Here is a 24,489-nt window from a genome sequence, read left to right on the forward strand (position 1 = left end):
TATTTGTGTCCCCTTTCTTGGAGTGTGTGACATTAGTTTTTATTATAATGAAAAATTTCTAACAAAAAATGGACTATTGATGATTAATTTAAATTAAAGCAAGGTGACCCTATACAAAAATAGTGTCTGTCACATAATACAGACTCTGTAAGTAAGGGGCCTACATACATTTGGGCTTTTGCATGTATTGTTAAGCGATAAAAAATATACTGGGGATGCATAAGAATGACATTCCCCTGCAGTTTATCAGGAATATTGTAACTGTAAAAAAGAAGAAGGCTTGTCCACATTTTTTGAGGCAGTTTATAATAAAGTTGATTAATGATACTGAATTCCAAGATCAGAATCAACAGAATGATCAGACTTTCTCCCCAGTCCCCTAAATCTTGCCACTCCTCAGAAGAAGAGGGTTCATAGCACAGCTCTCCTCATGGCCTCATGATTTAAGTATGCCTGCATGCTTTATTTTAACAATTCTGTTTTGCTTTGCAATAGAATAATATATTAAAATTAAATGATTCTTGTGGCACATTGTTTTTTTTTAAATTAGTAGTGTGCTTTGTGAAAAATGTTCTTCATTGTGGTTTGTTTGCTGTTTATTGAGATGGTTCCTCATCTCAATAGTTAAGCCCCATGTCAGCTGGGATTTATTTTCCCTACCTTCTACAAAGAGATAAAAAATACGCCTTCCTAACTCGCAGGGACGGCAGGAGCATTAGGTGGATTAGGCGCAGCCTAGGGCACCAGAAGTGGGTGGGGCACCGTAGTCGGATGTGAGGGCGGCTTTTCTGAAAACAGTGAATGAGGGTGGAGAGGCATGGAGCTGGGAAAGTTCATGCAGTTTGTGGTGTGCGATCTGCAGGGGAGAGATCACATGATACTGTTATGACATCACCGTCTAGGGCCTTGCACCAGCATTGCAGATTCTGAACACCCTATTGGCCATCCCAGAAATCTGTAGCTTTTCATTATACTATTTTGGTACTCACAGAACAAAGCTTGTTAGGAAATATATTAAAAAATGGTAATCCATTGGAGGGTTTAGTTTAACTTACTGTAGACCCCCCACCAATGGGAGGCTCCACATAAATAACTCCAGCTTTCAGTTGTTTGATTTACAGTGAGCATGTAAGCACGTCTACACAGCTAAAAGTTCTCCCAGGGGTTGGGAGGAGAGGCTGTAGCAGAAAATAAAAGTAACGTAAAATAAACACACAACATTACTATTGCAAGTAATACAAGCAAAATCAGTACATGTACATTTGCATAACACATTTAGGGGTCTATTTATTAAGCCATGATATTTTCTCACAGTAGTGGCAAACATATCACGGAGGGTGGTCCTGCAATATTATGCCCCTTCCTAGCAAAATATTGTGGGTGATATTACTACATAATTGTTTATATTGGAAAAAACTGTAGAAAAGCAATAACGTGGCTGGGGGAGGGGGGAGAACATGATGATGGACCCCATTGCCCAGAGCTGCTATCAACATAGTAGGCCAAGAGCCCCAAATTCCCCCCTCCATAGTGCAATAATGATCCCCAGGGGTCAGTTTAGACCCCTGCTAACCCACTGATGCCTAGAAAAAAAATCCCCCAATATAAAAAAGTTTTAAAAACACACAGCGATACCTTGTCCCCTTATCCTAACCCCTCCCATTTGTCCAGAAATTGCCTCTACAGTGAAAGCCAAGCCCCCCATTCCAATAAAAGCCTCCATCCCATGTTCCATGCCCCCTGGCCCCTGCCCTACAACAAAGGGTAAACACCTTGGGGTCTAGTGGACCTTATGCACCCCCATGCACTCTTTAGCTTGAAATAAAACAAATTCAGGAAATATCTAAAGTCACATTATTTTCCCTTGCTAGAAACAGCAAACAATTGTCCTAGTACCCCTGAGTAAGTAATTTTCTTCAAGACGATAACTACAAGAAAACTCCCAAATATCTGAGCTGCTTTTTCCTTTATTATTAGCAGCCAGCTGCAGGATGCAAATATACCTACCCCATGATTACATACCTGTGTCTCTTCCCCCCTCTCTTTCTCTCTCTCTCAACAAAAGCAGCCATCTTTTATACTTAATTATTAGCATTTAATCACTTGTCTGTCATTGGCGCAAAGATATACCATTCATCAGTTCAAATATAAATGTGTATTTCATAGAAAGTTAATTATAATAAATGTTAGTATCCTCCTTTTCTGGTGATGCCCATTTGGTGTCAGTGTAGTCTAGGGATTAATACAGCACTGACTTCCAGCCAAAGCTGACCCCTGCTGACATCAAAAGAATGCAATAACCATCACAAGGATGTGTTAATGACCTTCCAGCTTTCAAAAGGAACATTTTGCATTTACATTCCTTTGTACACAAAAAAAAAAGAAAGTGGCCAGGATCGTTTTTCTTTGAAATGTAATTTAGACTAGCCAGGAAGGAAAAACAATCTAAATAAGCCATTTGTTTATATTACTTTATTTTATTTATATAGGACTTTGAACCAAAACAACATGGAAATGGTAGATTAGAAATAATACAGACGTGGGTTTTAAAGCAATAATAATAATAATAATAATAATAATAATAATAATAATAAATGCAGGCAATGCTAATCAGGAAATGTGAGACATAATAAAATACATGATATGAAAAACAAGTATGATCTGAACAGAATGGGGATGTAATTTGGCCGAACCTTTTGGTTCGGCCTTCGTTATTGGCCCGCCGTGGGAAATTTCATTTTTCCACGGTTTGAGCCGATTGTATTTCGGCTGCCCCTGAAACGATACCCAAAAACCCACCTCAAACCTTTCAAATTTAATTAATTACAACGGGGTTGTAAAAAAAAAAAAACAAAAAACAAAAAACCCCCCAATCCCACCCAATCCTTCAAATTTAATTAATTGCAACCCCCCAAAAACTTTCCAAAATTCCCTGGTGATCCAGCGGGGGTCCTGGCAGTGATCTCCCGCTCTCGGGCCGTCGGTTGCTAATAATCAAAATGGCGCTGATGGCCCTTTGCCCTTACCATGTGACAGGGGTTATTGGTGCCATTGGCCGGCCTCTGTCACATGGTAGGAGCAATGGGCAGCCAGCATCATCTTAAAAAAATGGTGCGGGCCATCCATTGCTCCTACCATGTGACGGGCCGAGCAATGGCACCAATAACCCCTGTCACATGGTAAGGGCAAAGGGCCATCGGCACCATTTTGGATTAGTGGCAGCCGACAGCCCAAGAGGGGGAGATCACTCCCTGGACCCCGCTGGACCGCCAGGGACTTCCGGTAAGTCTTGGGAGGGGGGGTCATTCAAGTCTTGGGGGTCAGGAGGGAGGGGGGTTGCAATTAATTAAATTTGAAGGGTTAGGGTGGGTTTGGGGGTTTGTGTGTTTTTAATGTGCCCTTCTTCTCCCTCCCCAAAAAATGATAAGAAAACCACACAAAATTTCATGGGTTTTCTTATCGTTTTGTCCATCCCCCCGAAACGCGATGAAATAGGAACTGGTAATAAGTTGTAAGTGAAGGAAATAGTGGAAAGTTTGCCAGGAGGGAAAAATGGAAGTCGAGGGTGGACAGGATCTGAGAATGAAAGAGGATCCTTGTAGCATGAAAAGCAAGAAATGAGTGAATATGTTAAAGTCAAACAGGTAGTAAAGCTGTATGACAGATATGGAAAAGGGGAGAAAGAGACTGAAGGTAACACCAGTTATACATATTAAGGAAAAAACATAGCTAGCAGAAGAGGTGTTTCAGGTAAAAGGGAAAGAAAGACTCTGATCTTGTTCACAAGTGTCACTACAGGCTGGCAAGAAGTGACAAATGCCACTTCAAAAAATAGCTTGCCACCTCTTTACCACCCCAGTTTCATACATCGGATTGGGCAGGGATAAACCAAACCTCTGCCTGACCTGATGCTGAGAGGCACTGCTGTCAAAGTAGTGGAGCAGCACAGTGCAATCCTCCTCCTTAAATCCACAGGCTTCCTCCCTCCCCCCCCCCCCCCCCTCCCTTCAGCCTTGCCTCGTCCAAGCTTTGCCTTCAGCCTTGCCTGGTCTGGTTCCAGCCTATATGGGCTCACCATATGTATTGCTGCCACAGAAACTTACCGGCCCCCAGAACTCCCAGAACTCTGCGGGGGAGGGGGCTGGCTAGGCGGAAAATTGGCCCTTGTCATGTCCAGAGTCCTGCCTCGCAGTCCCGTGCCGCTCTCCTGGTGGGTTTCCCAGACACCAGAAACCCTGACAAGAATGAGAGGAAAAATCTAGCTATGAGGGGATAGAGAGGCAGTGAGAGAGAGGGAAATGGAGACAAAGAAGAAAGGAAAAGGTCAGAGTCAGAGCTGGAAGTAGAGAAGGATGGAGAGAGAAGAGATTTCAAAAGAAAGAAGAAATTAGGAGTCCAACAGCAGGAAAGTGGGAAAGTGCAAAAGAGCAGAAAAAATGCCCAGGGAACAAAGCCAGAAAAGAAAACATTTTAGAATTGGAATATGTCGGTTTAGGTAAATTTGAAAAGTGCAGGGCGAAATGCATTTCTGCTTCTCATTCTTCAGCACCGCGTGACTCATAAACTCTGGCTTCTTGGGTTTTCCGTTTCAGGTTTTGGCCCTCTAATCTGTATTAGGTGAGGGCCAGGGCTGGTGCTTCCATTAGGAAAATTAGGCAGTTAACTAGAGGAGCAAGATTTTGGGGGCAGCAAAATCCTGCCAGCGTGAGGTCCAAGGGGCACCATGCTAAGTGCCAAAATAGAAACATAGAAGTGACGGCAGAAGAAGACCAAACGGCCCAGCATCCAGTCTGCCCAGCAAGCTTTCACACCTATTTGTTTTCATACTTATCTGTTACTCTGACCGCTGAGGTCAGGGCCCTTATTGGTAACTTTTTGGTTCCAATTCCCTTCCACCCCCATCATCAATGCAGACAGCAGTGCTGGAGCTACATCTAAGTGAAGTATCTAGCTAATTGGTTTGGGGTAGTAACCGCCGTAATAAGCAAGCTACTCCCATTTGTTTACCCTGCCTGTGCAATTCAGTCCTTGTTGGTTGTCTGGATATAAATCCTCTTTACTTCATTCCCCCCTGTCGTTGAAGCAGTGAGCTACGCTGGATATGTATTCTAAGTGAAGTATCATGCTTAATTGATTTGGGGTAGTAACCACCGTAACAAGCATTCCAAGTGAAGTATCAGGCTTAATTGTTTTGGGTAGTAACCGTCGTAACAAGCAAGCTACACCCATGCTTATTTGTTTACCCAGACTATGTAATTCATTCCTTGTTGGTTGATGCTGAACATAAATCATCTTTTCTTCATTCTCCCTGCCGTTGAAGCAGAGAGCTATGCTGGATGTGCATTGAAATTGAAGTATCATGCTTATTTGGCTTGGGGTAGTAACCGCCGTAACAAGCAAGCTACACCCATGTTTATTTGTTTACCCAGACTATGTAATTCATTTCTTGTTGGTTGAGGCTGAACATAAATCATCTTTTCTTCATTCTCCCTGCCGTTGAAGCAGAGAGCTATGCTGGATGTGCATTGAACCGCCGTAACAAGCAAGCTACTCCCCCGCTTTTTTGTGAATGCAAATCCTTTTTTTCCTCATTTCCTCTTGCCGTTGAAGCTTAGAGCAATGTTGGAGTCGCATTAACTGTGTGTGTTTATTGAATAAGGGTATTATCTCCAGGTAGTAGCCGTCATTCCCGCGAGCCACCCACTCTTCATTCACGTCCTCTAGACTTTATGGATCCACAGTGTTTATCCCACGCCCCTTTGAAGTCCTTCACAGTTCTGGTCTTCACCACTTCCTCCGGAAGGGCATTCCAGGCATCCACCACCCTCTCTGTGAAGAAATACTTCCTGACATTGGTTCTGAATCTTCCTCCCTGGAGCTTCAAATTGTAACCCCCTGGTTCTGTTGATTTTTTTCGGGCGGAAAAGGTTTGTCATTTCTTTGGATCATTAAAACCTTTCAAGTATCTGAAAGTCTATATCATATCATCTCTGCTCCTCCTTTCCTCCAGGGTGTACATATCTTCCTCCAGGATGTACAATAGCAAGGAAAGGGAGCAGTGGGCTGGAACCACTGCCACCAATAAAGCTGGGGGGGTGCGGCGTGAATGATGACAGGTTTGCCCAGGGCAACCAAATATGCTTGCAACCGGCCCTGGCGAGGGTCTGTCCATGTTCTGCGTGTGTGAATAAGCTGACCAATTCTACTAACCTGCAGTTTCTTTGTAGGGATCTGTAGCAATTTGTTTTGCTTTGTTTACTCAGTAGGAGGAGGTGTATTGGTGTTTCAGGGCCTGGTGTAATATTTACAATGCTGCTTTTTTTTTTTTTTTTTAATAGGAATAGTTGTTGATGTTTGAGTTTCGGGAGGTGGTACTGTTAGGGTGTGATAGGTTTACTCTGCGGGTTCTTAGTGCCTTTTTGCAGAGTTTTGTGCTATTTCACAAGGTGTGCGACAGTGGAAGGTGTTTGCTGTTTCTGAGATGATATCAGAATTTGAATACATTTTTTTTTGTCTGCTAAGGGTTAACCTCTAGGTCCATTGTTGTGAGAATGTCCTGTGGTTGCAGAGGGAGTGGCAGAACTGGAGGTGCAGGATTTATTTTTTAAATTCTGTCCCTTCCTGTACAGATACTAGAATTGGTTGAATGAGGCTATTTGAATTGGTTGAATGAGGCTATTTGAATTGGTTGAATGAGGCTATTTGGCCGTGTTTTTAAAATTGCACAAAATGACCTTGGGACGTTTTCCTTATTGCATCTTTTATAGCAAATTTAAGGGCAGGGGGCTGTGCTGTTGAGGTGAGCATGTTGTGTGGAAATGTCACTTTGGCTTTCCTTCCCCCTCCACACTTAGCTTGTACCCCCCTCTCCCCCCCATACTTCTATCTAGAGACTTGTTGAGGTTAGCTTTTATGGTGTGTAACCAGAGAAAAACTTCTCACCTTAATTTTTTCATTTTTTGTATTTCCATTCCATTGGCATTTTATTCATCATGTACCTTAATTCATGCACTAAGCATAACAAAGCATAACTCAATAAACGCCTCCTAGCTTTGACTATTGAACCTGCTAAATATATATGATGTATCTACTTAGGGAATAGTGATTTTTTTAAATTTACATGCAAAATATTTAACATTTGCATCATATTCAGTCTCTTGATTCTATTATTGGTAGACAAATTCTGGCATTCAGTTAATGGGGGAAATTAGAAGGATGTTAAGAATAGCCACAATGTTTTAAAAGACTTTTAATGCTGAATAAATGATACTTAGGAACTATAAAGCATTTTTCTTTACCTTCTGGATACTTGCAATCATGAGTGACATCTTTACGGGTATCCATACCCACTTCCTTTGTACTTGTGTGCTGGCCGATAGAAGTGCTCTCAGATGCCACTCTTTCTAAGGTTTCATCGCTGTGATATATCCAAGCAATACGGTCTGCATTCAACTCGGAATACACAAAGGCAGTATCGTACGACAGATTCACATCTCCTTCCTTAACGGCTTTAAGTGATGCAGGACCCAGCTGATATTTTCCTAGAGCATCAAGACAAGACAACTACAAATGGCGCAATAGCTTACTAGAGCAGGCCCCCCTACATTTAATTTAACCATGATTTGTTTTTAGCTGAACCTGAAGCTCTGTGTTACCTTCACTCTTCTCCTGAGGAGTGGCGTCGAGAATCTGCCATCCATCATATTCTGGCCCAAGGTCAGATCGTTTGAACCAGCATTCATTCCATACGTGGAAGTTCCTTTGGGAAAGAATAAACAGATACTGCGTCTGTGAATCTGCTAGGAAACGTATCGAAGCATTGACAAAACATACAAGCGCCTCCTTCTGTGTGAATAGGAGTACAGTGCCTAACAGCAAAGTCGCGTACATAATTTTAAGCATGCCCCAAACAATCCGATTTTTAAAAACATAAACCACATAAACTGGGTTTGAATCCTGAGGCACTTCACTGTTTACCTTTCTCCACTGTGAAAACTGACCATTTAATCCTACTCTCTTCCTGTTTTTTTTTTTTTAACCAGTTTGCAATCCACAAAAGGACATCGCCTCCTATCCTATGACTTTTTAGTTTTCTTAGAAGCCTCTCATGAGGGACTTTGTGGAACGCCTTCTGAAAATCCCAATACACCACATCTACCGGTTCACCTTTGTCAACATTTTTATTCACTCCTTCAAAAAAATGTAGGAGATTTGTGAGGCAAGACTTCCCTTGGGTAAATCCATGCTGGCTGTGTCCCATTAAGCCATGTCTATCTAAATGGTTTTGTGATTTTATTCTTTATAACAGTTTCCACAATATTTCCCGGCACTGAAGTCAGGCTCATTGGTCTATAATTTCCCAGATCACCCCTGGAGTCCTTTTTAAATTTCAGAGTTACACTGGCCGCCTTCTAGTCTGCAGGTACAAAGGATGATTTTAATGATAGGTTACAAATTAATTGTAATAGGTCTGAAATTTCATTTTTGAGTTCTTTCAGAACCCTGAGCTGTATACCTTCTTGTCCAGGTGGTTTACTACTCTTCACTTTGTTAATCTGGCCTACCACATCTTCCAGGTTCACCGTGTTTTGGTTCAGTTCATCTGAATTGTCACCTTTGAAAATCATCTCTGGAATAGGTATCTCCCCAACATCCTCTTCAGTAAACAACGAAGCAAAGAATTTGTTTAGTCTTTCCGCAATGGCCTTATCTTCCTTAAGTGCCCCTTTAACCTCTTGAGCATCTAATGGTCCAACTGACTCCCTCGCAGGCTTTCTGCTTCGAATACATTTAAAAAAGTTTGTATTATGATTTTTTGCTTCTATGGCCACCTTCTTTTCAAATTCTCTCTTAGTCTGTCCTATCAATGTCTTACATTTAACTTGCCAATGCTTCTGCTTTAACCTATTTTCTTCAGTTGGATCCTTCTTCCAACTTTTGAATGAAGATCTTTTGGCTAAATTAACCTCTTTCTCCTCACATTTTAGCCATGCCAGCAATCATATGACCTTTCTTCCACCTTTCTTAATGCATGGAATACATCTGGACTGCACTTCTAAGATGGTATTTTTTAACAATGTCCACACCTGTTGCACACTCTTAACCTTTGTAGCTGCACCTTTTATATGGTTTTTTTAAACTAATTTTCTCATTTTATCAAAGTTTCCCTTTTTAAAATTTAGTGCTACAGACACAGATTTACTTACTGACCCCCTTCCAGTTGTTAATTCAAATTTGTTCATAGTATGATTGCTATTGTCAAGTGGCTCCACCACCGTTACCTCTCTTACCAAATCCTGTGCTCCACTGAGAATTAGATCTAAATTTGCTTCCTCTCTTTTTGGTTTCTGAACTAATTGTTCCATAAAACTGTTGTTTATTCCATCCAGGAACTTTATCTCTCTAGCATGTTCTGATATTACATTTACCCAGTCAATAATGAGGTAATTGAAATCTCCCATTATTACTGCACTACCAACTAAGTTGATTAGCTTCCCTAATTTCTCTTAGCATCTCACTGTCCATCTCATCATTTTGGCCAGGTGGACAGTAGTATAATCCTATCGCTATACTCTTTCCCAATATTTATTTATTTATTTATAACTTTTTTATACCGAAGTTCAGGTAACAGAATTACTTATCACTCCTGTTTACATTATAACAAGTAGAAAACAATGACAACATATGTCTTACAATGAACAAGGGAGTGAACAACTTGGATAATATAACATAACATAACTAGGAACAGTAGCAGTATGCACTATTAGAGCAAAACTAGCGCATGGGGAGGGAGGTTTGCTAATGGGGGGGGAGGGGGAAGGAAGGTTGTTCGTGGAGGGGGGGAGGAGGGAGAAATTTCTTATTGATGAGTAAAAACATGAGCATAGGTTCTGGACGTCAACAGTATGAAAACAGTCTATGGGAGCTGTGGAAGACTAAGTAAGTTAAGGGAATGCTTGACCGAATAGCCATGTCTTGAGTCTTTTTTTGAACGTGTTGGGGCAATGTATCAGCCTTAGCTCCGGAGCAAGCAGATTCCACAATACACAGACTTCTACCCATAAAGGTTTGCTTGTGCATTTAGTCTCATGCAGGATCTTTCTCCTGTTGGACTCTGCCATCCCAGACATAAAACGCCACCCCTCCACCAAGTTGTTCCTCTCTGTCATTGCGATATAATTTGTACCCCGGTATAGCACTGTCCCATTGGTTATCCTCTTTCCACCATGTCTCTGAGATGCCAATTAAGTCTATGTCATCATTCACTGCTATACACTCTAACTCTCTCATTTTATTTCTTAGTATCCTTCAAAGATACCTCCCTCAGAACCATGCGCTGCTGAGCAACTGTTGGCTTTCCCCTTTGATTTAGTTTAAAAGCTGCTCTATCTCCTTTCTAAAGGTTAGTGCCAGCAGTCTGGTTCTACCTTGGTTAAGGTGCAGCCCATCCCTTTGGAAAAGACTCCTCCTTCCCCAAAAGGTTCCCCAGTTCCTTACAAAACTGAATCCCTCTTCCTTGCCCCATTGTCTCATCCACGCATTGAGACTTCAGAGCTCTGCCTATCTCTGGGGACCTGTGCATGGAACAGGAAGCATTTCAGAGAATGTTACTCTAAAAGTTCTGGATTTCAGCTTTCTACCTAAGAGACTAAATTTGGCTTCCAGAATCTCCCTCCCACATTTTCCTATGTCATTGTTGCCCACAAGTACCATGACAGCTGGCTCCTCCTCAGCACTGTCTAAAATCTTAACTAGGTGATGCGTGAGGTTTGCCACTTTCCACCAGGTACGCATGTTGCCAGAAAATCCTCAAACCCACACAAACTCCTGGTTTTTGCCTGCCCTCTGACTAGCTATTTAATACACTCAAAACTCCTGGTTTATCCCTGCCTTCTCATTAGCTATTTTAATACAGACAAACACACTAAAGAATATACCCCAATAGTTTGCTTCTCCCCAAAACTTTTCAATTTTCAAATTTCCCCAAGCAGTACTTATCTATTCTCTTTAGCCACCAGCAAAGTGATCCTCTCCTCTCAGTGCTCCCACTGGATTATGGGTTACTGAGCTCTTCCCCTGCAATATATCTTGTGCTGGTATGTTGATACTCACCATATACTGTCATTTCTGCCCAGGCTCCTTCCATTAATGTCATAATATTCATCAATACTCAGATTTTCATCTGTGTCATGGCCAGAGTTAAAGTTTGTGATCACACGAGTCGGAATCCCCAAACATCTTAAAACTAAAATGAAAAAAAGAAATCCCAACAATGTAATATGTGTTACGGTTCTGGCCGCGAGCGCCGCGACCAGACCCTTACCTCCGAGTTCCTGGACCTGTTCCCGCTTCTGGTGGCCTAGTTCGCGGCCTGTTTGGCGGCGTCCCCGTGAGGGCCGCGCCGCCGGGAAGCCTCCCATGGACGCCCTGCTCCTAGGCGAGCACGCGCGCCGCTGGGCGCTTTTCTAGGCCATTTCCCGCCAGTGGTGACTCCACCCAATTCCTGATGTCAGACGCCGTGGCCTTGATAAACCGCACTCAGTCTTTACCTTGCAATGGCTTACCTACCGGATCCCTGTTGTTTCGTGCCCCGGAGTGAGCTGCCTTGGAACTCGCTCCATTCCTGCTTGCCTGCTACAGTACCTGCTTGGTTCCTGCTTGCCAGCCACAGTTCCTGCCTGGTTCCAGTACCCGAGTCTTGCTACAGTTCCTGCCTGGTTCCAGTTCCCGAGTCTTGCTACAGTTCCTGCCTAGTTCCAGTACCCGAGTCTTGCTACAGTTCCTGCCTGGTGCCAGTACCCGAGTCCTGCTACAGTTCCTGCCTGGTGCCAGTACCCGAGTCCTGCTACAGTTCCTGCCTGGTTCCATTTCCCGAGTCTTGCTACAGTTCCTGCCTGGTTCCAGTTCCCGAGTCTTGCTACAGTTCCTGCCTAGTTCCAGTACCCGAGTCTTGCTACAGTTCCTGCCTGGTGCCAGTTCCCGAGTCTTGCTACAGTTCCTGCCTGGTTCCAGTTCCCGAGTCTTGCTACAGTTCCTGCCTAGTTCCAGTACCCGAGTCTTGCTACAGTTCCTGCCTGGTGCCAGTACCCGAGTCCTGCTACAGTTCCTGTCTACTGTTCTAGTCTGGTTCCAGTTCCCAGCCCTGCTCATCAGCCAGCCTGCTTCAGCCTCAAGATCATCAACCTGCCTAAGTCCCAGTGGCTGGGCTCCTATGGGCTCCTCCCGGGGGGCCTCGGCTTCCAAGGGTGAAGCCTTACCTAAGTCCCAGCGGCTGGGCTCCTACGAGCTCCTCCCGGGGGAGTACCAGCTTCCAGGGTGAAGAGCATCTCTACGTCCAGCCTGAGCATCTGCCTCCCGGCCTGTGGGGTACTAGAGACTTTAGAATACCTTTCCCAGTCTCCTGCAGGTCGGCCCAAGGGTCCACTAAACAATTTGTAGTTTATATATTATTTTCAATACAAATGAGGTGAAGCATCTCACTCATAGAAATTAGCTTCAAAACAGCTCTCTTCTATTAGTGTGTGGGAATACAAATAACAGCTACATGATTTCAGTTTCTGTGTGTATTTTTGAAACTCTACTGCATCTAAGAAGGGCTTGTGCTTTCCGGTTATAGAAGCACCTTTACTAAAAGGCATTAATATGCATTAATTTGTATCGGTATGCATTTGAGAACATAAGACTATAGGGATTGCCATGCTGAGAAAGATAAAGGTTCATCGAGCCCAGCATGCTGTCTCCGTCTCCGATGGTGGCCAATCCAGGTCACAAGTACCTGGCAGACCTATAAAGCAGGTATAATTCCTGTTACTTACTCACAAGGATAGAAATAGCTTTCTTTAGTCTACCTGGCTAATAACGTGTTATGGACTTTTCCTCCCGGAGCTTGCCTAAACTTCTTTTAAACCCTACTATATTAGGTGCCTTGATCACATCCTCTGGTAACAGATTCCTCAGCTTAATTGTGCGCTGAGTGAAAAAGTACTTTCTACAATTTGTTTTGAATCTGCTGGTTGTTAGTTTCATGTAGTCTCACCTTGTTTTAGTATTATTTGAAAGGGTAAATAACCATCTTTTATCTACCTGTTCTACCCCACTCATGATTTTTTAAAATGTTTATCTTGTCTCCTCTCAGTCTTAAGCTGAGGAGCCCGAGCCTGCATAGCCTTTCATCATAAGAGAGATGGTCCATCCCCTTTATCATTTTTGTTGCCCTCCTCTGCATCTTTTCTAGTTTCGCTATGCCTGGGGCAACCAGAATGGTACATAACACTCAATGTGCAGTTGCTCTGTGGCTCAATACAAGGGCACTATGATAATTTCCATGTTAATCTCCATTCCTTTTCAGATTATTCCTATCATTCTTTTTGTTTTTTTTGACCACTGCTGAGCTGAAGATTTCAATGTATTGTCCACATGGACACCAAGGTCCTTTTCCTGGTTAGTGATTCCCAATACAGAGCCCTGCAGTGTGTACCTTGTAGTTGTGATTATTTTTCACTATGTCCATCACTTTGCACTTTTTTAACAGTAAATTTCATCTGCCATTTAGTTGCCCAGATTCTTAGTCTCTCAAGGTTCTTCTGCAGTTCCATGCAATTCACTGCTGTTTTAAAAAATGTGAATACTTTTGAGTCAACTGCATATTTGATCATCTCACTTGTTCCTTTTTCCACATCATTTATGAACATGTTAATCAGCGCAGGTCCCAGTACCGATCCCTGTGATACTTCACTAACGAACGTTCTCCATTTGGAAACATGACTATTTAGTCCTACCTTCTGTTTCTGGCCGTTTAACCAATTACCAATCCACAATAGAACATTGCCTCCTGTCCCATGACTTAGTAATTTCCCATGATCTTACCCTATATCTGGAATCTGGAGGTCCAGCTCCAAATGTGGAGGAGCGATCCCCACTACGACCTAAAGCCGGCATCATTTCAGAGTACGGCCGTCTGCAACGTGCGCCGTCCTCGGGCTGGCTGGTGTCATTTTGAAATCCTGCACTGGTGAGGCAGGAACGACTAGGGAGCGGGTCCACCCCCACTTGGAGCTGGACCCCGGTGGGCACGACCAGAGGGGCCTGGGGGGGGAGAAAGATTTCAGACCATTCAGTATTTGGGCGGGGGAGTGGTTGATTTGTAAATGAAGCAAAATAAGAAACAAACAAAAATGTTGTTTTACTTGTTTTGTTTTCAAACTGAAACTAAAACAAAACTGGAAATGTTTTCTGGCATCTGCTGTGTTGTTTCAAACAAGAGCACACGCAGAGCTGTTTGTAGCCAATTTTCAAAGAAAATGCTTTCTCTCTTGTAAGTCGCCTAGGTCTGTACAGAATGGGCATCACCTAAATTCTGGACAAGAACAAATAAATAAAAACTACTGCAACTGCTTCTCTGTGAAAGCGCTTGCTTTAAAAGTGACCGTGCACTCTTGCACCTGCTACATGTGCGGGTGGTGGTGAGGGGAATGGAGAATGGGTGTAAAATAGGTTGTGTACTTTTGAAAATGGAAAGCATGTGAATTGTGCAGCGGGGCCCCCCTGTTTGGCTGTTGTGCTGCATCCGGGGAGTTACAATGCCAGAGTCCATCCGGCGAGGGAGGGGGCGGGGTGCTTAACCTCCTGGGCCTTTGGCACGCTCATGTCCACCTTAGACTGCCTTTGTTCCCAAACCCCTGGAATCAGATGCGGTGCAGGAGGTTCTTCAATATGAGCCAAGATAAATGACCTGCAAAAATGAATGGAGAAAAACACCCCACAAACACTCTCTCCACTCTCCTTCCCACTGCTCAATCTAGCTGATTGTCAAATTTATTTGAGTTTACAAATTAAAATCCAAGCAAAAAAATTGAAAAACTAAGGAGCAGCTTTAAGAAAATCAAGGTCAGAAAAACCATGGTCTCCTTATCCATCACACTCCTCCTCTCCACTGCACCAGCATCCGTACCCAATATTCCTTCCCCTTGCAGGGTAGGATAGTCACGTTGTAGTTCCAGCATATAAAATAGCCAGGGAAAGGTGACAAAACCCCTTAGTGCAAAACTAGCCTTCAGAATGAAATGCATTCAACAACTTGCTGGGAAAATCCAAAAATCCTCTACTAGTACTCTCTCTTCACCCTTGATGTTGACTGTGAGGACAGGCGAAAAACAAATCGAACCCAGCCCTTTGCAGATAAGCAGGGGTTTCCCTTCCTTCAGGAAGTAATCAGAATCCAAGAGCAGCAAACATCTTCCAGTCTCCAAAATCCACTCCCTGGGTCAGCTCTCCTGAAGCAGAGAAAACCCCTCTCCTCTCAGTCCGTCCACCTGGGGGGACCGCAAAAGACCCAAATCGCATGCTCTGGGGGATTTTTAGAATCCCTTGAGGCCTCCCACAAAACGGTGGGGACAAACCAAGGTGGAGGAGTCCAAAAAGTGCACAACCCCCTCCCCCTGCTTATGATGGAAACAATTTAGGAGAATCTTAGAGGCAGGCAAAGCCAGGTCATGCATAATGTATTATTTTTGCCTCACCCAGTTAAAGGTACACTGTCTGAGGAACGTAACTTCAGGTGGCTAGAGGAGAACAATTTTCAGCCAGGAGAATTTATCCAGGTAGATCACTATTTATCTGGGTAAATGGTTTTGAAATTTGGCTTCTTTATACTTGTAAGCAAATAACAACAATGATCAGAGCCTACACCAGATATGTGTGGTTCCAACTTACTATGCCAATATATGTTCAGGCAATGAAATGTGGTGCATTATAGGATGTTTATCAGTGTTGATTAAATGCAAACCTCATCCTTTACTAGGAGTGAGGTATTTCCATTATACACCTTGAAGCCAGAATCGTCAATGAACTGCTTGAAATGTTCATTTCCCAACTCAGTTCTGGAGGTGCACTTAACCAGTCAGGTTTTTAGGACAGCCACAAGGAATATGCATGAAATGGATTTGCAGACCCTGGGTCTCCAATAAATACAAATTTATCTCATGTATATTCCTTGTGGCTGTCCTGCTGGTTGGGTGTACCCCAGAACAGGGTGTAGAAATGGTGTTTCGGAGAACTGAGTCATTTGTGGTTCAGCTTGGATAAAGCTGGCCCATTTGCAGCGCATGCCAAATTTTCTTATTTGCCAGGTTTGGCAAATTGGATACATAAAGAAATATTCATGCATATGTGCAACAGATTACTTTGTCAGTTAATTATGAGTGATAGGCATAGATATTACCTGTCTGTGAGGAATGAATGTGTTGGAGCAATTACCTGTCGGTAGGGGTATGCATGGAAAATCTTTTGTTTTATTTTCTATTTTGTTTTTTTTGTTTTTAATTATTATTATTATTATTTATTTTGTATCTTTTTATTTGTTCCTATCATTTTAGCATGTGCTGAATCATTTTACTGCATAGTTTAAATGCATGCTACAATGACAGAAAAAAATTAAGTTGACATTTTGTTGTTTAAGAGATGATTCGAATAGGAAATACCACAACACAAAGCAACACATGTCATTATTTCCCCGTCATTTTATAACGACACATGAGCCTTGACTGTATGGGAAATATGTCAGAAAACACTTTGAGCTAGATGGGATGAGATTACCTAGTCCCACAGTGAATGCAATGACATCTTTGGGCATCACCATTCTGTTGAAAACTCAGGATAATGTCAAAGTCCTGATCTCTCCTGACAATCAGAGCACTGCTGGTGTAGTTATCAGTGTGGTGTGCAATCTTGTTTGAGGCAAGTTTGAAGTTCACACCTGTCAGCTGTAATGCTGTAAAAAAAAAAAGACAAGAAAAAATATTCTACTCCAGAAGAAACACATTCAAAGTGGGACAGAATAATTATGGGCTAAAAATTACAATATCCTCTATTACAATTAGATCTTACTGAAAAGTGTTCTTTCTTCTTTCTTCTGTAGATAGAAAAAATGTGACTGTAGGCTTGTGCTTATGTTTATACTTCAGAAAATAATAGTAGTACTGTTAAAATATTGTTCTGCAGAAATATTTTTCTCTTGTATCAATGACATTTAAAAAATCCACTTCAAAAAGACATGCTTGTCACATCAATTTCTAATTCAAATTTATTTTAACTGTTTTATATCTATGTGTATATATATATATGTATACATGTATATAAAAGACTTTTGTCGGTCGGTCGTCACACTGTGGTGTCTGTCTGTGGCCACCAGGTGGAGCCTGGAAAGTATAAGGTGCACTGTGCAAAAACAATATGCTCTGTTTGCAAAGCCCAGACACATGCACACACATACTGGCACACAGATGCACACATAGACACACACACACACACACAGAGTATCACAGGCAGGCACACACATACTCACAGGCTCATACACGCAAGCAGACACATACAGACACACACACACGCACAGGCAGACACACAAAGACAGACAGGCAGACACATACTCGCACAGGCTCCCATATATATATATATATATATATATATATATATAACACCACAGGCCCCCATATATATATATATATATATTTCATATGTATTTATTTACTTATATACCGTCATTCTGGATTAACAATCATGGTGGTTTACAATAAAACACTATTTAAAACATAAAATCAATAGCATTCATGAACAGAAATAAATCAATCACATTTCAAACAATATAAATACAATAAAATGCGTATTATATCGTCAGTATTCTATGACCCAGCATTTCATGTTTATCTTAATTAGCATACGCTGTGCTGAATAACCATGTCTTTAGATCTTTTTTAAACTGCTTACTGTCTTTCTGAGTGCATAAGTTGGCCGGCATTGTAATCCCTTTCTCTCAATTCGCTTAAATGTGCGGAATGCAGTGATGGAACTTGGCAGATCTCAGATTTCTAGAAGTACGCACTTTGTATTGTTTTCTAAATTTAACTGGTAACCAGTGCAGTGATTTCAATACTGGTGTTATATGGTCATATTTCCTATTACCTGATAGTATTCTGGCTGTTGCATTTTGTAATAACTGTAGTGGGCACGTTGCACTGGCAGGAAAACCCAAGAATAAGGCATTACAGTAATCAAATTCATTAAAAATTAAGGGCCAGATTTTAAAAGCCCTATGCATATAAATCCATAGGATTTACGGGCGTGAGTGGGGTTATGCACACCGGGGCCTATTTTATAAAGGCCAGGCGACGAGCGTAAAGCCCTGGGACGCGCCTACGTCCCGGGGCTTCAAAAAAGGGGCGGGGAGGGGGCAGGGCGGGGCCAGAGGCCTCCAGCACAGCAGCCATTTGCCGAAGGCAGGCTCAAGAGGTAAAACAAAAGTCTGGGGGGGGGGAGTTAGGATAGGGCTAGGGGGTGGGAGGGTTAGGGGAAGGGAGGGTAGGTTAGGGGCCACTCTGAAATCTGTGCGCGCATGTTATAAAATTGGGCATCCATGTGTGCGCACCGGGTGGCGCGCGCACATGGACACCCGTGCATATGTATTAAAATCTACCCCTAAGGTTTGTAATACTGTTCTAAAATCATCACAAGAGAGGAGAGGCTTTAAGCATTTGAAAATATTCAGTTTGTAATAACCGCTTTTTATTTTTTGACTAATACGTTTTTTTTTCATTAGCAAGTTACTGTCAATTAAAACACCAAGATCACGGCCATGATCGGTTAATTCTATTTTTGTTTGATCATTCATGGTAGTTACTGGGATGTGATTGGAATTTTTCTATTTAATAGTATAATTTCTGTCTTTTGTGTATTTAGAACTAACCTCACGTGCTTCAATAATTGTTTAATCAATGAGAAATAGAGATCAAGCAATTTTAATGAATGATCAACTGAGATGTCTATTGGAATGAGAAACTATACATCGTCTGCATATACATTATAGCTGGAACCCATCCCTGATAGTAATCGTCATAATGGTAATATGTATATGTTAAAAAGAGTAGCAGACAATGCTGAGCCCTGAGGCAGTCCTGTATCCATATTAATTGTCTCAGATAAGCATTCGCCCAGTCTTACTTGGTATGAGCGATCTGATAAGAAGGATTTAAACCATTCAATACTTCCCCCCCAATGCCAATCTCAATCAATATTGAGTCAATCGTGTCAAATGCAGCTGAGAGGCCCAGTAAGACCAAAAATATGAGCAGCTGGTGTTGAATCCTTGAAGCACTGTATTATTCATTGCCAACAATAAAGTTTCTGTACTATAATTCTTTCTAATACACATACAGGCACAGGCACAGGTACCACACATACACACATACACACAGAGGCTGTTATTGCTTGTGCAATCTTGCACAAGCATACACAAGCATGCACAAGTGTGCTCAAGTTTAGCTTGCACAAGCATGCATAGGCTCACAAATGTGCACACACTGATTTGCACATGCAGGCAGGCTTACACACACTCAGGCACAGGCAGAGACACATACACACACAGGCACTGGTGCCCACAGACACAGGCACTCCCCACACACAAGTAGAGGTAGCCACATTCAGGCAAACACACAGAGGTAACACACACACATGCACACACACAGGCATGCACAGGAACATACAAGCACATGCATAGATGCAGACAGACACACAGAGACAAACACACAGGCAAAAGCAGACACACATACAGCTATACCCCCCCTCCCACACATATATACATGCACACACAGGCAGACATGCACAAGCAGGCTTATGCGCAAATACATGCAATTGAAATACATGCATTGAAAACATATAATTTTCTTACCTATTTTAAAAATATACGTGCATATATTTAACCCACAAAAATAAAATAGAACTTACTCTTGTAAATCAGAATATTAATGTTTAAATCGATATATTTGAAAACATGCGCACGTCAGTGAAATTATCAATTTTACCAGTTTGTCCCAGTTTTACCAGGTCATCCAGTCCTTCTCCAAGTCATTGAGACCCTCCTGGTTCTTCAGCTTGAACTCCCCTCAGTTCACCCAGACCTCCCACCCAGCCAATAGTACACAATAAACATGTTTAGTATCACTTAAGACAGAAGGGAGTTCCATAACTTGGGACTCGCTATGAAAAACATGCGGTCTCTTATTTGCGTTAGGTGTGTGTTCCTAGTGGACGGCAGCGTTAGAAGTCCTTTGTTTTGTGATCTTAGGGTTCTCTGTGGTGAGCAATGTGGAAGTGTAATAGTCATGGGTCAGAATTGTTGATGATATTGAAAATTAGAGTTAATACTTTATATTGAATTCTGGATTGTACAGGAAGTCAGTGCAGCGCCATCAGTGAGGGGCTGATGTGGTCAAAATTTCATGTCCCTAGTAAAAGTCTAGCAGCGGTGTTTTAGAGTCACTGTAGTGGTTTTAGTAAGCTTGAAGCCTAGTAATAGGGAGTTGTAGTAGTCTAAGGGGTGGATTTATCAAAATGTGGTAAGTACCACATGTGATAGCAGAAGGGGCGTGTTTTATGCTAATATAGCATTTATCACAATTTGCACTAATTACCTGTGTGAAGAGCTAAGTTAGTGCAAAATGTGATACCATTTCAGATTTGTGCCAGACCTGTTGTATGTCTGTCATTCACCACCAGGGGACCATTGTTTTGAGAGAGAGAGAGAGAGAGAGAGAGAGAGAGAGAGGAGAGAGAGAGAGGCCATAGTGTCATGGCCCATAGGCAGGTATTTGTATCCCTATGGTAGGCCCACCTAGTAACTCGAGGTGGGGTTTAGGTAAGAGTGTTAGGGGGTTAGGGGCCACTTTGACATTCTACGTGACACCTACGAACAGAACAGTGGTCTCTTGGGAAGATTTGCTGGCCTTTCGGAGTGAGGAAACTCACTCCAAGATGAGATTTGGCAATGTTCTCTCAACCTAGCTTGATGGACTCTCTACCTGGGTAACATCAAGCTAGGTTGAGAGAACATTGCCCAAATCTCATCTTGGAGTGAGTTTCCTCACTCCAAAGGCCAGCAAATTTTCACAAGAGACCACTGTTCTGTTCGTAGGTGTCTCGTAGAATGTCAAAGTGGCCCCTAATCCCTTACACTCTTACCTAAACCCACCTCGAGTTACTAGGTGGGCCTACCATAGGATACAAATACCTGCCTATGGGCCATAATATCATGGCCAGTCTCTCTCTCTCTCTCTCTCTCTCTCTCTCTCTCTCTCTCTCTCTCTGCTCTCTCTCACTCTCACTCTCACTCTCACTCTCATATATCCATTCACCTGACATTGGACTTACAGGAGATGACAGCCTAACACAATCCAAAGAGGTATAGTTAACATCAGTGTGTATGGCTTTGCAAACAGGCTAACCCAGCCCCACACTCCTCCTATTTTCTGAATTTGCATCGCACCATATGATATGGTGCAATCGCATGCGAAAACACCTTATCGCATTTTGATAAATGACCCCCTAAGTTGAAAATACTAGTGTTTGTAGAACAGTGAGGAAATCCTGGATGTTAGTAGAGGTTTCAGCCAGTGTAATATTCTCAGCTTAGTGTATCCTGTTTTTATTAATTTGCTTATATGCTTTTTCATAGTGAAGTTCTCATCTATCTGTGTTCCTAGGTCTCGTACTTGATTGGATGGAGTAACATTAATAATTCCTAGGTCTAGTGTTGGCGGTTTGATTATCGTTGTATCTCTCCTTAACCACACAATTTCAGGTTCTTTTGGGTTTTCAGCTGAGAGTTTTTGTTGTATTTCCTTCATGCATGTTGACAGAGACAACGCAGTTTTCAAATGTTTTGTCAACAGGGATGTAGAATTGAATGTTGTCTGCATATAGGAAGAAGTTGATTCCTAGATTTGCCAGAAATGTGCATATAGGCAACAAATGTTGAATAGTGTGGCTGATAGAGCTGAATCCTTGGGGACACCTGTATCAATTGGGAAGGTGTCAGATATTGTCCAGTTTGCCTTGAAATGTCCTATCTTTTAGGAAAGAAGAGAACCATTGTTAACATTTCCATTTATTCCAATTTCTCTTGGTGGCATAACAGGGTGTGGTCAACTATGTCAAATGTTACTGTAAGATTGATTAGTACCACGATATAGGACTCATTGTTGTCAAAGCCCTGAGGTACAGGGCTGGCTAAGGAAATGAGTAGAATTTCCGTTGAGTGATTTTTTCTGAATCCGAATTGGTTTGGGTATAGTATATTATTGTCTTCTGGGTAGTTCTCTAATTGTGTAAACACTGCTTTTTCTAGGACTTTACCGATGAAAGGCAGGTTGGATATTGATCAGTAATTGTCCCAATTGTCTATTCTGCCAGTTTTATTTTTTGTATTGGTTTCATTACAGCTTATTTTGCCCTATCAGGGACCAGTCCTTCTGCTAGCCATGCGCTCCGGCGGAGCGCACTGTTAACCCGCGTTTGGACGCGCTAGCTTTACCCCTTATTCAGTAAGGGGTAATAGCGCTTCAAAAATGCGTGTCCAAACCCCCGAAACTAATAGAACCCGCAACATGCAAATGCAAGTTGATTGTCCTATTAGTCATTCCCACGTGATACAGAAAGCAAAATGTGCAGCAAAGCCGCACATTTTACTTTCAGAAATTAGCGCCTACCCAAAGGTAGGCGTTAATTTCTGCCGGCACCGGGAAAGTGTACAGAAAAACAGTAAAAACTGCTTTTCTGTGCACCCGCTGACATAATATCATTGCGATATTAAGTCTTAGGTCCCAAAAGCTAAAAATAATTAAAAAAAAAAATAAATTTAAAATTGGCCCGCGGCTCACAGGTTGAAAACCTGAGCTCAATTTTGCCGGCATCCGGTTTCCGAACCCGTGGCTGTCAGCGGGTTTGAGAACTGACGCCGGCAAAATTGAGCTTTGGCTGTCAAACTCGCTGACAGCTGCCGCTCCTGTCAAAAAAGAGGTGCTAGGGACACGCTACTGTCCCTAGCGCCTCTTTTTCCCGCAGGCCCTAATTTGAATAATTTTTTTTTCTGAATCGCGCGCATAGGAGAGTGTCCTGTGTGCGCGCAATTTTTACTGTATCGGCCTATATGTTTGCAGTTTTTAGGGCACTTGCAGGGATAGGGTTCAGTGAGTGGGTGGCCGGCTTCATTTTAGTGATGATTTGGTTTAATTCAAAATTTGATACTGGGTCGAATGAATTCCATTTCACTTGACCGGATTTTCCTTCAGGCTCTATTGTTGATGAGCTGGTGGAGAATTGTGTCTTTAGATTTTTAATTTAGTTCAGCAGTGATTTGGCATATTCATTGCATGAGTTCTTTGAGAACTGATAGTTATTAGAGTTGGAAAAGGTTTTTAACTGTTTCAAAGAGTAATTTGGAATTGAATATTACACCATCAATCTGTTTTACATAGTATTCTTTTTTTGTTTTATTGATTTGTTCATAGTATTTATGCACTTAAATCCTTTGAAAATTACCCCACACATATGGGTCTCAGCTTCATGTGTGTATAAGTAAATCTATATGTAACCTCAAGGACAGGGTGCATATAATGTGAGTGGATCTGGCACTCAATGTGGCTAATGGCCAGTCTCTTGGAGAGAGTTCAAGAATGAAAAAATGGTCAAACAAATGGTATAATGGAATTATCCAGAGGCAGTAAGGGGATTTACATCTTCTTGAACTGAATGGGGGGGGGGGGGAGAGAGAGAGAACCTTTTACCTGTCATGCACGCACGCGCACACACACGCGCACACACACACACATATATTATATATATATATCAAATTTTGTGGAGAAATAATGTGTTCAGGTACTCAGAGTAGGATCAGAAGTGGCCACAAATGAACTCAGATAAAAATGACCTATCTGAGGCACAGATGCAATGTCTGCTTGTTTAGTTTGATTTTTTTTTTTTTTTACCTAGTTCACGTTTACAGATGCATTTGAAGACTTACATTGTCTTCATATATTTCAAGTACTTGTTATTAGAGTTGGAGAAGGTTTTTAACTGTTTCAAAGAGTATTTGGAATTGAAATTACAGTACTTCTAGTCTGGAAAAAATTTTTTTTACTTTAGCTGCAGCTGATTCTGATTATCTGAGTAAACTAGCTTCAGATCTGAAGCCGAACAGGATCAAATGGTTTTCGTGCATCCTTACAGTGAATGTTGAAGAGGTTGCAAAGTCTATAATTCTGGCCTAGGCATACAGATTATCACAGAATCTCATTAGATAATCAAGAATGTTAATTTCAAAACAAGAGGCAGAACAGTGCTACATCTTATGTTTTAATAAAGCACTTCCTCTTATTGATGTGGTGCCTTATCTGTTGGTAATCCACTAGGGCTAGAATTTGCAACATCAAACTGTAATACATTTTCCTTACAGCTGAAAAAAAAGATTATGAAATGGGCAGGATCAATACAGTTCATGAACTGCTGTGTGGTTTGCTCTTGTTCATTACGTAAGTGCTTGGCCCACTATGACACCTGTGAAGCAGTGTAATTTAGCCTCTGTTCGAATTTCTCCACTCCCAAGACAAGCAATCAGTGAATTAGCACTGTACAGTAAGTAGATATAGTAATCATCTTTATTTTTTA

At 42.0% G+C, this 24,489-nt stretch overlaps 1 protein-coding gene across 1 annotated transcript in view; it reads right to left on the minus strand.

Annotated features, from left to right (window-relative positions):
• The window catches only part of LOC115096360 (protein-glutamine gamma-glutamyltransferase 6-like), a 103,117-nt gene that overhangs the window by 9,224 nt on the left and 69,404 nt on the right, over positions 1–24,489 (minus strand). The window contains 3 exon segments of the mRNA XM_029610835.1: positions 7,299–7,541; positions 7,656–7,759; positions 11,113–11,245. Coding sequence (XP_029466695.1) covers positions 7,299–7,541; positions 7,656–7,759; positions 11,113–11,245 — 480 coding nt within the window.

Source organism: Rhinatrema bivittatum, chromosome 8 (genome assembly GCF_901001135.1).
Source record: "Rhinatrema bivittatum chromosome 8, aRhiBiv1.1, whole genome shotgun sequence".
NCBI classification, from domain to species: domain Eukaryota; kingdom Metazoa; phylum Chordata; class Amphibia; order Gymnophiona; family Rhinatrematidae; genus Rhinatrema; species Rhinatrema bivittatum.